This window comes from Halyomorpha halys, unplaced genomic scaffold, assembly GCF_000696795.3.
Source record: "Halyomorpha halys isolate HHAL.00 unplaced genomic scaffold, Hhal_1.1 Scaffold297.1, whole genome shotgun sequence".
NCBI classification, from domain to species: domain Eukaryota; kingdom Metazoa; phylum Arthropoda; class Insecta; order Hemiptera; family Pentatomidae; genus Halyomorpha; species Halyomorpha halys.
Genome location: NW_027109687.1, coordinates 716,964 through 728,201, shown reverse-complemented (window position 1 = coordinate 728,201; position 11,238 = coordinate 716,964). Strand labels below are relative to the sequence as shown.

The window sequence follows — 11,238 nt, the reverse complement described above, 5'->3', positions numbered from 1 at the left end:
AATAAAATAGTATAATTCTACTATTTGAGTTTTTTTGACCGCACCCGGACCATATTCCTTTCATAAAAATTTTATCTCATATGATAAAATTCTTGTCTAGAATTGAAATTAGTTTGTGCTAAAGTTGATTGTTGTATTATAGCATTGTTAAAATGTTACAAAAGTTTTCAATTTTTATTATTATTCAGTGAGTGCCAACGAGGTTTTGGATTTCCGGTTGGAATCTATAGTAATAGTATCCACAAACATTCAGCTGGGGATCATATATTGAAGATGTAACTCAATAAAGCTAGAATTATTTATTAAGGTACAGCTAAATGATATAGTAATAAATATGATAGAGAGACATCATTGTTCAAAATATTATTGACAATTATCACAGCAAAAAATTTGAAACATTTTTTTTTCAATTATAAAATGAATTCTTATTCATCTTTACTTATATAAACTGGTAACATTCAAAACTATAAATCTGTTTTAATTTATTGAGTTGTTAACACTTCTTAGATGAAATGTTGAACAAAATATCAAATGTTTTGTTATTAATGGAAAGCTATTCAAAGCTTAGAGTATTTTCAAAAACTGAAAGCAATATAAATAAAGAATATATTTGTTTCCATGACATTTGAGAAGTATCACAGTGATTTATGAGATAAAAAATAATAATTTTAAAGCTGGAAAGATATTATCTTATGTCCCTATCCTTGCCATGCCATACACACCAGGTGAAGTTGTAAAGAGAAAAATAAAGGACTGCATTCAATCATTTCTAATTAATTACAACAGCTTCCAATCCAGCAGAAATCAATTTTAACTCTGAAAAAAATAGTTACTTTGGACTATACAAGGAATATACTTTTGAATCTGCATGGGTACATGATCGATACTATTCCCATGAATAAAATGAAAAATAATTTAGAAATCTTTTAGTAATAAATACATTCTAAAATGGTTTTAGTTTTTCCCAGTATTTTTTACAAGAATTAAATATCAAATAAAAAATAAATATGAATATGGAATAATCTTTGTGAAATTAGAAATTCAGATAAATGTAAAATTAGGTTCAACCTAAGAATATGTTTTAAATGAATGCTTAGGAAATTCTATCAAAAATTGTCCTTTTAGACAATACAACAAGTCAACACCATAATATTGAAGGTAGGCAATCAAAAAAAGACAGTTCGAGAAAAGACTAGGAAAAATTCATTTTGGGTCACTGAAATAGAATTTTAAGTTGGGATAAAAAGCTGAGAGGAATCATTAAATCAATTACCTTGAATTGTTGTGGTTTCTGAACCAGAAATCTTAAGTCAAATTTTCAAAATTATATGATAATCCATACTAAATAATGGCATATGTACCTGTATACAAATGAAGAATCATTGCTATCCTCTGACATACGATTAAACTGGCCCAACGTTAATCTAGGTGCATCATCAAAAACTCTGAAAAAGTTTTTATTACAAGATAAATACAATATAGACTAGAAATAACTTTACCATATCACATTCATCAGGTATATATATCTCAATAAAATTAATTGGAAACAAAGATTTTAATATTTCTTATAATGAAAAACTGGAGAAAATTACCGTCTTAAAATGATAGCCGCCCTTCGTGTTTTCACATCTTGTGGCCTAATGCTATGTGTAATCCCATCAGCTGCAAATCCACTGTGAATTGGAAATAATTCTATTATTATAACAAGTAAATATACAATTTATTATTGCTTCTCTGCAAATGCAGATATTTAATATTAATAAATAATAGAATCATGAGATATGTTAGAATTTTCATACTGTGCAGGACAGGCCAAGTAATGTTCGACTCTTATTTTGTTTTATTACTGATGTCCTTTCTGTCACATTATTTATTTTTTAATATTCATTTAAAATTAAAATATTAATAATAATACAAAATAATAACAATATTAAAAATTAATATTCATTTATAATTAAAATATTTTCAACAATATTATCATTGAATCATAAATTATACAATTCTTCAAGTAAGTATCAATTTAATTTACAAAATGAAATAAACATAACAAATTGTAGCGTATATTATTTTAGTGCATGATTCAATAATCAATATCTATTTTATCAAATAATTTTTAAAAAATTGGCAATTATATAAAATGCTTGAAGACTTACCTCAAACAAAGTACAGATCCCCTGAACAGAGGCAAAGTGAATACAGGGTTTGATACCCTTATCGGCTTAAAACTGAATTTGCAGCCAAATGATAGCAAACAGTCACTAAAAAATGAGGCTGAGACAATTGGTCTACAATGAAAAAAATTTTTAGTTCTGCTAGAAAATTAAATTGCTGAGTCTAACTTCAGCATTTAAAGGAGAAATTAAAATGATTATTAAGATAAATGGAATATGTCAATCAACAATCTTCCACGATTATTAAGATGTTAGAAGTAGTTAAATTTAAATTTAAAGAATGTTAATGTTGATATCTACCTTTCAAATATTTGAGGAGGATCAATGTGAGAAACAATACAACCGCCAGGAAGATACATATTTATTACCGCTGAATTTATAAATCCAGTTGGAAAAATACCAGCTGATTCAAGGGGTGTTATTATTAGGCGAGAGATCCACACAGGAATTGGATCGACTTCTCCCTTGGGAAACAAGACCTCTTTCCCAAATCCATCTCCATAAGTATATCTTTCTCCGAAAAAATACCTATATTAAAAAACAATTGATTTTTAAAAAATCTTTAACTATGACTAATTTTAATAAGTTTTATGCAGTATTCATAGTGATACATACATTTATAGGTTTTATAATAAATAAATTGTGAAATTAAAGAATTGAGATGTATTAACAAAAAAAAAAATAATCAATTCATGAACTAAAAAAAATTCTGGATTTTCTTTTTAGGAAGTTTGATTATATTATTTTTTTTTTAATTGTTGAGGTGAAAAAACTTCCAAAATGAATATAACCTATTCTATATTTTTCAATGTACAACATTTGGGGACCATTGTTCTATACTCGTGCACATTTACAATCCACATATTTTTAATTTCCAATTGAAATCATGTCATCTATATAATCATAGTTTAAAATTCTTTTAGACTACTATTATTTAATATATTGTCCTTCACTATTGACAATAGTAAATCAATTTTAAACTATGATAATATAGATGACATGATTTCAATCGGGAAATTGAAAATATGACAAATATGTGGATTGTAAAGGTGTATGAGTATAGGACAATTGTCCAAAACATTGTACAATCAAAAATATAGAATAGGTTATATTCATTTTGGAAGTTTTTCACCTCAACAATTTAAAAAAACATTTATTCAAAAGAGACCAAATTCCATTTCATCAAATTCTTCAGCTTCCTCCTTCACTTCTTTATTGGCAGCAGCTTCAGATGCAACAATAGATGTAACAATTTTTGATGAGTCTTTCAAATATTATTTGATTTTCTGGGTCTTGAAATCAACATCAGTTACTATGGTAACTGCAAAAGAAATTGTCAAACCATGCTATGAGGAGCAGAAGCGATTGTTGGGTTAATGGTTTCAGATAGACTGAAGGTAACCTAGCAACAACCTTAAGAAAAAAATTTGTATTATAAATTGACAAGATTTTTTTTCAAAACCATCTAATGCTATGTTTTAGTGCAAGTAATCTGCTTTAAAATTAATATTAGTTTCTTTGTTGGATAAAACAAATAAAGACTTTTAGCAAGAGCATTCCAATTTCTAGCATAAACTTACAACAGTTTTCCACAAAGATTCACTTTTTGTTAATAATAAATTAAAAAGGTGAAAGAATAGGTAATTTTCATATTTAGCTAGAAAGAAACTTTTATGACAGAACTTCAGAAACCCCTGATGTAATGGGGATTATTAGCTTCAATAGCTCTCTTAATGCATGGGTTATTCATCAAAGAAAGTTGTTCTGTGCAAGGGTCTATATGGCAAAAACCATATTGTTCTCACATTAAATGAATGTAAAGAGGAACATCAAAGCAAAAAAAGGTACGTTATTGAAGAACTGAGTGAAGTTGCCTCAATAGGTGTGGATAACTTGTACAGTTAATGGGCCTCTTGTTCCAATTTTTAATACCACATAGCCTTCTAGAGGCTCTTCATCATAGGACTACCTCCAAATAAATATTAAGTGAAAGGTTGAAATTGTTATAAACAAAGTGCTCGCATTCCCTTGCTAGATCATCCTTAACCATTATAGCCAAACTCTCTATGGCACAAAAAAACATGGGAATGCTAGAGACCCTAAACAAAAATTTTATAAAATAATTAATAGCTAGGAGTCAATAGACAGTTTCTCTTTAAGACAATGGTAGCTTAAGTGGAAAAAAAATGAGTGACATGTCAAGATCTAATTAAAACATTTTTAATTAGATAATGGAAATGAAAAGGTATGTTAGAGGAGTAAGGTCTTGGATTTACTTACCTTAAGTTGAAATTAATTTAAGGAAAAGTATGTTCAATCAATAGAATCGAAATTGTTTTTAAAATAAAAAAGAACTACAACTGCTATATCCTGATGATAAGAGGAGGGTAGGCCTTGAGCCTGAGTGGAAACTGGAACAATGGAGATAAAGGAAGGAAGAGAATGAATAATGGCCTGTAGTTCACAAAGGTTTTTGATGTGTGATGAAAAGGCATAGATGGTTCCATGTTTAGCAAGAAGCAGACAAGGATATAGTTGGATTCCAAACTATGAGAAAAACAGGAGGGAGAAGGTGGTATGTAAGTTAAAGGATTGAAAGGCTAATTTGACTTAGGTTTGAAAAGTTTAAAATTTCATTTTAGGGGGTTTTTCTAATTGATCTTCTCTGTTGTATAATATTTGTTATTGTAAATTTTCTAATTATTATTGTAATACTGATATAATGTGCGAATGCTAGGGCTTTAAACTACATTTTTATGTTGTAAAAATTTCATTTTTCAAGTTATTTAAGACAAAGGGAGATTAATCTACTAAATTAAAGTAAGCTGTTTTTAACTCCACCACACTTATCACTATACTATCTATTTTATATTATATTATGTATATTATTATATCATATTATCTGTCAGTAGATTTTATTAATTTTTTTTTTAAATATATTTATACGGATATAAATATGTACAAAAAGAAAAAAATGCTAGAAAATAAGACACTGAGAGAACTTTTTGTGGGTAAAAAAACTTCAAAATTTAGGATCTCATTTTGGTTTTACGTCTATAACTCCTTAACTGCACCATGCCTTGTTTTGAAAAATTAATCATATGATAAACTTTTTGTTTTTTCCTACCCCACAGAAAGTGGGCTATTACTCCATTTTCCCTCTCGCAGCCCAATACAATCATATGATAAACTAAAAAGCATTAAATTTTGCATCACATGAATACCAAAACTTAATGATTTAATCTAGTGTGGTCATAAACTAAACATAAAATGACAGATGATGTTTTCCAACTTCGTCAAAAACTGAAATTCAAGGTTGTCGCTTTAAGACAGTATTTTATGACTATAACACTTGACCAAAGCTTTAAATTGCAGTACACATATAAAGCAGAATTTAATGCTTTTAACTTATTATATGATAACTTTTTTACTATGAGGTACTGCTTCGGAGTTATTGGCAACAAAAACAAGAAAACTCCTAAAATTTTGAGATTTTTTGGCTGCCAAAAGTTCTCTCCAAGCCTCGTTTGTTTTTGTTTTTTTCATATTTTTGCCTATTTATACAAGAAAACAATAATAATACAAGCTACAACCTCACTTTTTGCAGCGTAGACCCCTTTTTCAGCCATAATGTAAGATGACTCTTCATTGTATCAGTTATTAAATTATCAATAAAATTAACTCACACTTGTAGCTCCACATAACAACAGATTAGTACTTTCAAAGATGGTTTGAGTATTGAAGTTAAAAATAGCCTTGTTGAATTTAATATATTTTTAGAACATTAAATCTTAGTACTAAAACTTACAATGTCTACCTGTTTCATAAACTGATAAAGTATGATACTCACTTGAACCTGAGACGTGTTTTATCTACAGTGAATGGTTTGAACTTCCCATTATTAGCATCATACATTACTTTTTCAATCTCCTTTTCAATTTCACTACATTCGTCTTCTTTAAAAACATAGTACTGCTCAATTCCTTCAATTATTTTTTCAGAGGCTGAACTTTTTGAAACAATATGCCTACATAAATCACAATAATAATGCTGCATTAACAAAGTAAATTAAACAATGGTAGTAAAGAAGTATAAGCAATTAACTTTAGAAAACTGAGATAATGTGATAAAATAATAAAGAAATATCAATTTTACTCAGTGCTTAAGAGATACAAGTGATCAGGGGTGTCGCTGCAATAACGTATAGGGTAAGGAATAGAATTTTTAATTTCCTAACAATTTTGACCGTATTCCCTGAAATTTTCCTTGTTCTCAAATATTTATGGAAAACCATATAAATAGCTTTTAAAAGGAATTTTTAGTATAACTTCTTTTGATGATGGATTTCTCTAGTTGGAAGAAGGTTCTTGAATTTTCCAGCTTTTCAAACTATTATTTCTCCAGTAACGACATCCCTGCAAGTGACTCATTTGAATGGTACAACTTAGTGAGGTCTGCTAATAAACTACTACATGGAATGTGCTTTGTTTGGTGGCTAAAGGAGATAAGTGAACTGATAGCAGTATTTTGCTTTCTCATTTGTTTACAATTAATGATCACAGATACAAATGTAGTAAAAACTCTTTCACAAGCAAAAATGTTTTACTTTTCAAAAAGAAAAATTCATAAATTTTACTTTATATGAATTGTCACAGGGGCCTTTCATTTCAAATAATAAATATAAAAGTAATAAACTATGAGATTCTTGACATCATTTTATGTTTATTGGGGATCAATGCTTCTACACATCCCAAGGAACTGCCCCAACATTCTTAGCCACCATGGCCACATTGACATCAATATATCAATTTCACTATCAATAACTATAAAAAATACAAATGATTATATATGAATAGGTTTGAATAAAGCAAATTTGTTTCATTCCACTATCATTCTAACCCAACTACAGTTCCTAATGCCAGTTTAACAAGCTTAATCAGTAATCAGAAACATCTTTGGATAGCCAATTAAATATTTATTAAAAAAAAAGTCTCAACAATCAAGAAAATAATACATCACCCAATTCCCAAACAGAGGTTCAACATACCCATTTTTGAAGTAAAACTGATGTACTAATAATTATTTCTAAAATGGAAATCAAATGTTACACACAGCCTTCCAGCTCTACTAATGGTACAACTCAAATATGTTCAATTTAAGAGCATTGTGAAATTTGAATATCTTTTAGTGTTCTACAACAGTAAAATATATTGTTTTCTAAACAACTTCACAATAAGCATAATTTGTACTTAGTTTTATAATACTTAATAATAGTTTTCTTGTTACCTCCTGATAACTGTACCATTTTACTCTGTAAGAGAATAAATAAATATTTATAACAATTTCTTTCAAAAACAAAAAGTCCTTTTGTAATTTAATTTGGAAAGCTAATGCAAATTTAAATAAGGTGAAGATTCGTGTGCACAACAAATTTAAAATTTAACACACACTTAGGGCTAGGCTATTTTTCTCAGTGAATGATTTGTCACTTGCACCCCTAAAAACAAAATGCTTCATATATTTCTTCTTATAAGAAGCAAACTTGATTAGGATAAATTTCATTTTGCACTTACTTTTTCACTGTAGGAATAATGCTATTAGTTAAGCCTTGAGCTCTATGTTTTAAAACTTCATTGCAACCTTCAGCCATATTGTAAAAATAATAAGTAATGGACTTTAACCCCTAAGTTACATATTTGAATAGAGTACTTTCCAATAATACATATTGGACAGAGTAATTTTTTTAAATGATATTTTCAACAATCTAAAAATAATTACTTCAACAATGGTATTAAAAACCGAATTAAGGAATCAATAAACACTAAATTTTATTATATACATTTATTTTTTTAGAAAAGGATACAAAGGAAATATAATAAATATCATCAAAGAGGTACAGACTAAACATCAAACTAATTTATAAATTTAATATTTTTATTCAATAAATCCAAATTGCACTTATAAATGGGCAATCAATGACAAAGGCATGTTAAAAGGCTGCCATTTCTCCCTTAATTTCCTATCACATGGTCTTTTTATCTAAATTCTATTCATAATTCATTTCATACAAAATGAATATATCTCTTCATAGCACTAACTCAACACTGAAAACTAATAATTAATTTGTTTTGAGCACTGAAGGAAGAGTTTTAACACTATATATTTTTGAATATTTGTCACAAATTTTCTGCCATGAACACGAGGAGGGCAAGGCTATTTTGTTAAGGCATCTTAATCTAAGACTAGGCTAAACTAAATTAAAAAATTAAATATATATATTTTCATTTCATTGTAGAATCTATTTCATTAATAAAAGGAAACTAAGTTCAATAAATGCAAGTAAATACAATTTATAATGATTCATATATCCTTTAAAATAACACGAACAATTTCCATAAATGAGGTCTAAATAATACAATAATACATAAAAAGGAAGTATATATAAAAAGGAAAATTGGGTATAAAGCAATAAATGAATACAATATCTCAATGGTTTAGATATATTCTTAGCTCTAATAAATATACACATCTAATCTAATATTCTCAATTATTTACTTCTCAGAATCATTCCCTCTCACAACAAAAATGGCAAAAGAAAAACAACATATAACATAATAAAAAATATTTCATTTTTAGGTTCAGACATTTATTAAATTATATATATTTATCTATCCTTGTTGAAGTAATATAAGATAAATATTATTCAGTAGTTTTATATTTAAAACTTCCTAGCAGGTTGTGGTAAATTTTAGATGAATCCCTGATATAGACAGGATTATAATATAAATCTAAAACGGATAAATATAATGGTTTTAGAAATAAAAATCTATACACCAGAATAAAGATCAGAAATAAAAAATAGTAAGATTGATCCTATAAATCTGATTAATTTGAACTCCACTGAGAATGGTAGACTATATGCCATGGTCTGGAATTGTTGCTGATTTTGATCATAAAATGTTAAGAAAAGGCTTAAATTGCGAAAAATACAACTTTTAAAGATGATTTTCGTAGTATAACTATGTCAAAAAATAATTAAATAAATATTATTAAAATAAAAAGTTATCAATAATGATGTAGCATTTTAACAAGTAAACCTTTTCAAATGTAAGAGGTTTTTGGTTAAACTTTCCATAGTAGGACCAGCTTTTTTTAAATATGTAATTCTTGTAATTATTACTTCAAGTACATAGACTAATTACAGTTGATATAGGAAATATTAATTTTAATATTGGATTAAAATAAATAATTTCCATTTGGATTACTTCTGATGTTCGATCGATAAGGTGAATAATTTACTGTCCTTGGTCCCTATCAATTCATATGATCGACAGTAGTTTATACTCTACAAAGCTGCAATATGCAAACTTTTTTTGTATTTAACAAACAGCATTTAATACCAAAATCAAGTTATACTTAAAAAATTCTTTAATATAGCCAATCTTTTTTTTTCAAATATATATTTCTGTTTTTCATGCTTAAATGAGGCATTTATCCTTCAGTAAAAAAATATCAATTAATTTAATCTACTAATTAGAATATATTTACTAGGAGTCTCCTGTTCTTAAAAATATCCTTAATGTATAGCAATAACAGATATTGAATTTTAATGTGCAATGAATAAAAAAATGTTTGCATGTATTAAACATATATCAATACTTTAATAAGCAAAGCAGATGCTTAAAAATTTTTTGTCTCATTTTAACTATTTTAAAGCAAAAATTAAATCAATCAATAAGTTGGTTTAGAATACAAAAAAAATGAGAATGAAAAACATTAATTTAATAAATGGTAATATTCCAAGCTAAAAGCAGAGAGATGAATAATAAATGAACAAATATAATTTTATTGTTGATTGGCAAAATATAAAGCTGCTGCTAATAGTAACATAGTTTTAATGATTTTAAAAGACATTTTCAATAATTTTGAGTACTTACACATACATTACACTATATACATATAAAAAATAGATTTTCCCATTAATGTGAGCCCAGCTTTGAATTATTTAACATAAAAAGGATGTTAAATATTCACCATTATTGAATATCCATCAAGCATGTATGTCACTATCACCTCTTACAAAGACAATCTCACATAACATTACAATGAAACGTTTTCATAAAATTCATACAATTATTTATGGCAGATACAAAACAAATTAAATAATACTTTTTCTTTTTTTTTAATATTCAGTAATTAAACTAAGAATACAATACATACAGTGTTTGAAACAAGTCCAGACTGGGATAGCATAAGATTCCATCTGAATTGCAACAAAAACTGAAATTAAAAAAAATTAATGCTTTGGAGAAACTTGATTATCAAAAAGCTATAATATAAATGGTAAATGCTATTAATATTAAACCGAAGTTAAAAAATAAAAGCAATAAAGATGCAAACTTCAATCATTGGTACATTTGAAGATGTTATATGGATCCTTCCAAAACTACACAAATTAAATTACATTTATCTCTTAAATGAAAGAAAGGCTGTTTGAAAAAGGTAAAAAAAAAAAGGATAAAATTTACCTAGAGAATACGTTCTCAGATTAAAATTTACAGATATTTACTTATCTTCTGTTTTAGAATATAAAAATGGATATTTTTAAAACAATTCAGTGTTTAAAATACTGAATGTGTTCCATATTCATTGCCATTTATTCTTTCCAGTCCTTTTTGATTTCAAATGTCCATTCCCATTTCAAATGAATATGCTTATCATCATCGGTAAACAGGGAATGGACAGTATAAGATCCTCTAGCTACAAGGCCGGATGGTGCATCTTCCGGTGGAGTAGTGTAGCTCTGCAATTCTGTCTTTGGAGGATAAGAACCAACCATATGAGTCATCTTGTCAACTGCAAATAAAAAGAAAGATTTTTTTCAAAACATAGAACTTGAAATAGACAAATATAAATAAGTAACCATTGTTATTAACAATAGTTACTTTCATAAGCCACTAAACTTTAAGTTGTACAATCTTCTATATTGTTCCTGACATTACATAAAATTCATTACAAAATTTTACAATTTCATTTTTTTTTTAATTTTCAACTAAATTAATTAACA

The 11,238-nt window shown here is 27.2% G+C and overlaps 2 protein-coding genes across 4 annotated transcripts in view; both read right to left on the bottom strand.

The window, feature by feature from the left end:
- The window catches only part of LOC106680876 (RNA demethylase ALKBH5), a 9,633-nt gene extending 1,705 nt beyond the window's left edge, over nucleotides 1-7,928 (bottom strand). Inside the window, exons 1-6 of the mRNA XM_014420870.3 lie at nucleotides 7,745-7,928; nucleotides 6,022-6,198; nucleotides 2,472-2,699; nucleotides 2,154-2,285; nucleotides 1,593-1,673; nucleotides 1,362-1,445 (exon numbers count right to left, since the gene is read on the bottom strand). Coding sequence (XP_014276356.1) covers nucleotides 1,362-1,445; nucleotides 1,593-1,673; nucleotides 2,154-2,285; nucleotides 2,472-2,699; nucleotides 6,022-6,198; nucleotides 7,745-7,821 — 779 coding nt within the window. The 5' untranslated portion in view covers nucleotides 7,822-7,928. The remainder of the gene's footprint in view (nucleotides 1-1,361; nucleotides 1,446-1,592; nucleotides 1,674-2,153; nucleotides 2,286-2,471; nucleotides 2,700-6,021; nucleotides 6,199-7,744) is intronic.
- A 727-nt stretch (nucleotides 7,929-8,655) lies between these two features.
- Nucleotides 8,656-11,238, bottom strand: part of RhoGDI (rho GDP-dissociation inhibitor) — a 13,313-nt gene continuing 10,730 nt past the window's right edge. For all 3 annotated transcript variants that reach the window (XM_067047836.1, XM_014420869.2, XM_014420868.3), the window contains exon 5: nucleotides 8,656-11,027. In XM_067047836.1, coding sequence (XP_066903937.1) covers nucleotides 10,828-11,027 — 200 coding nt within the window. In that variant the 3' untranslated portion in view covers nucleotides 8,656-10,827. The remainder of the gene's footprint in view (nucleotides 11,028-11,238) is intronic.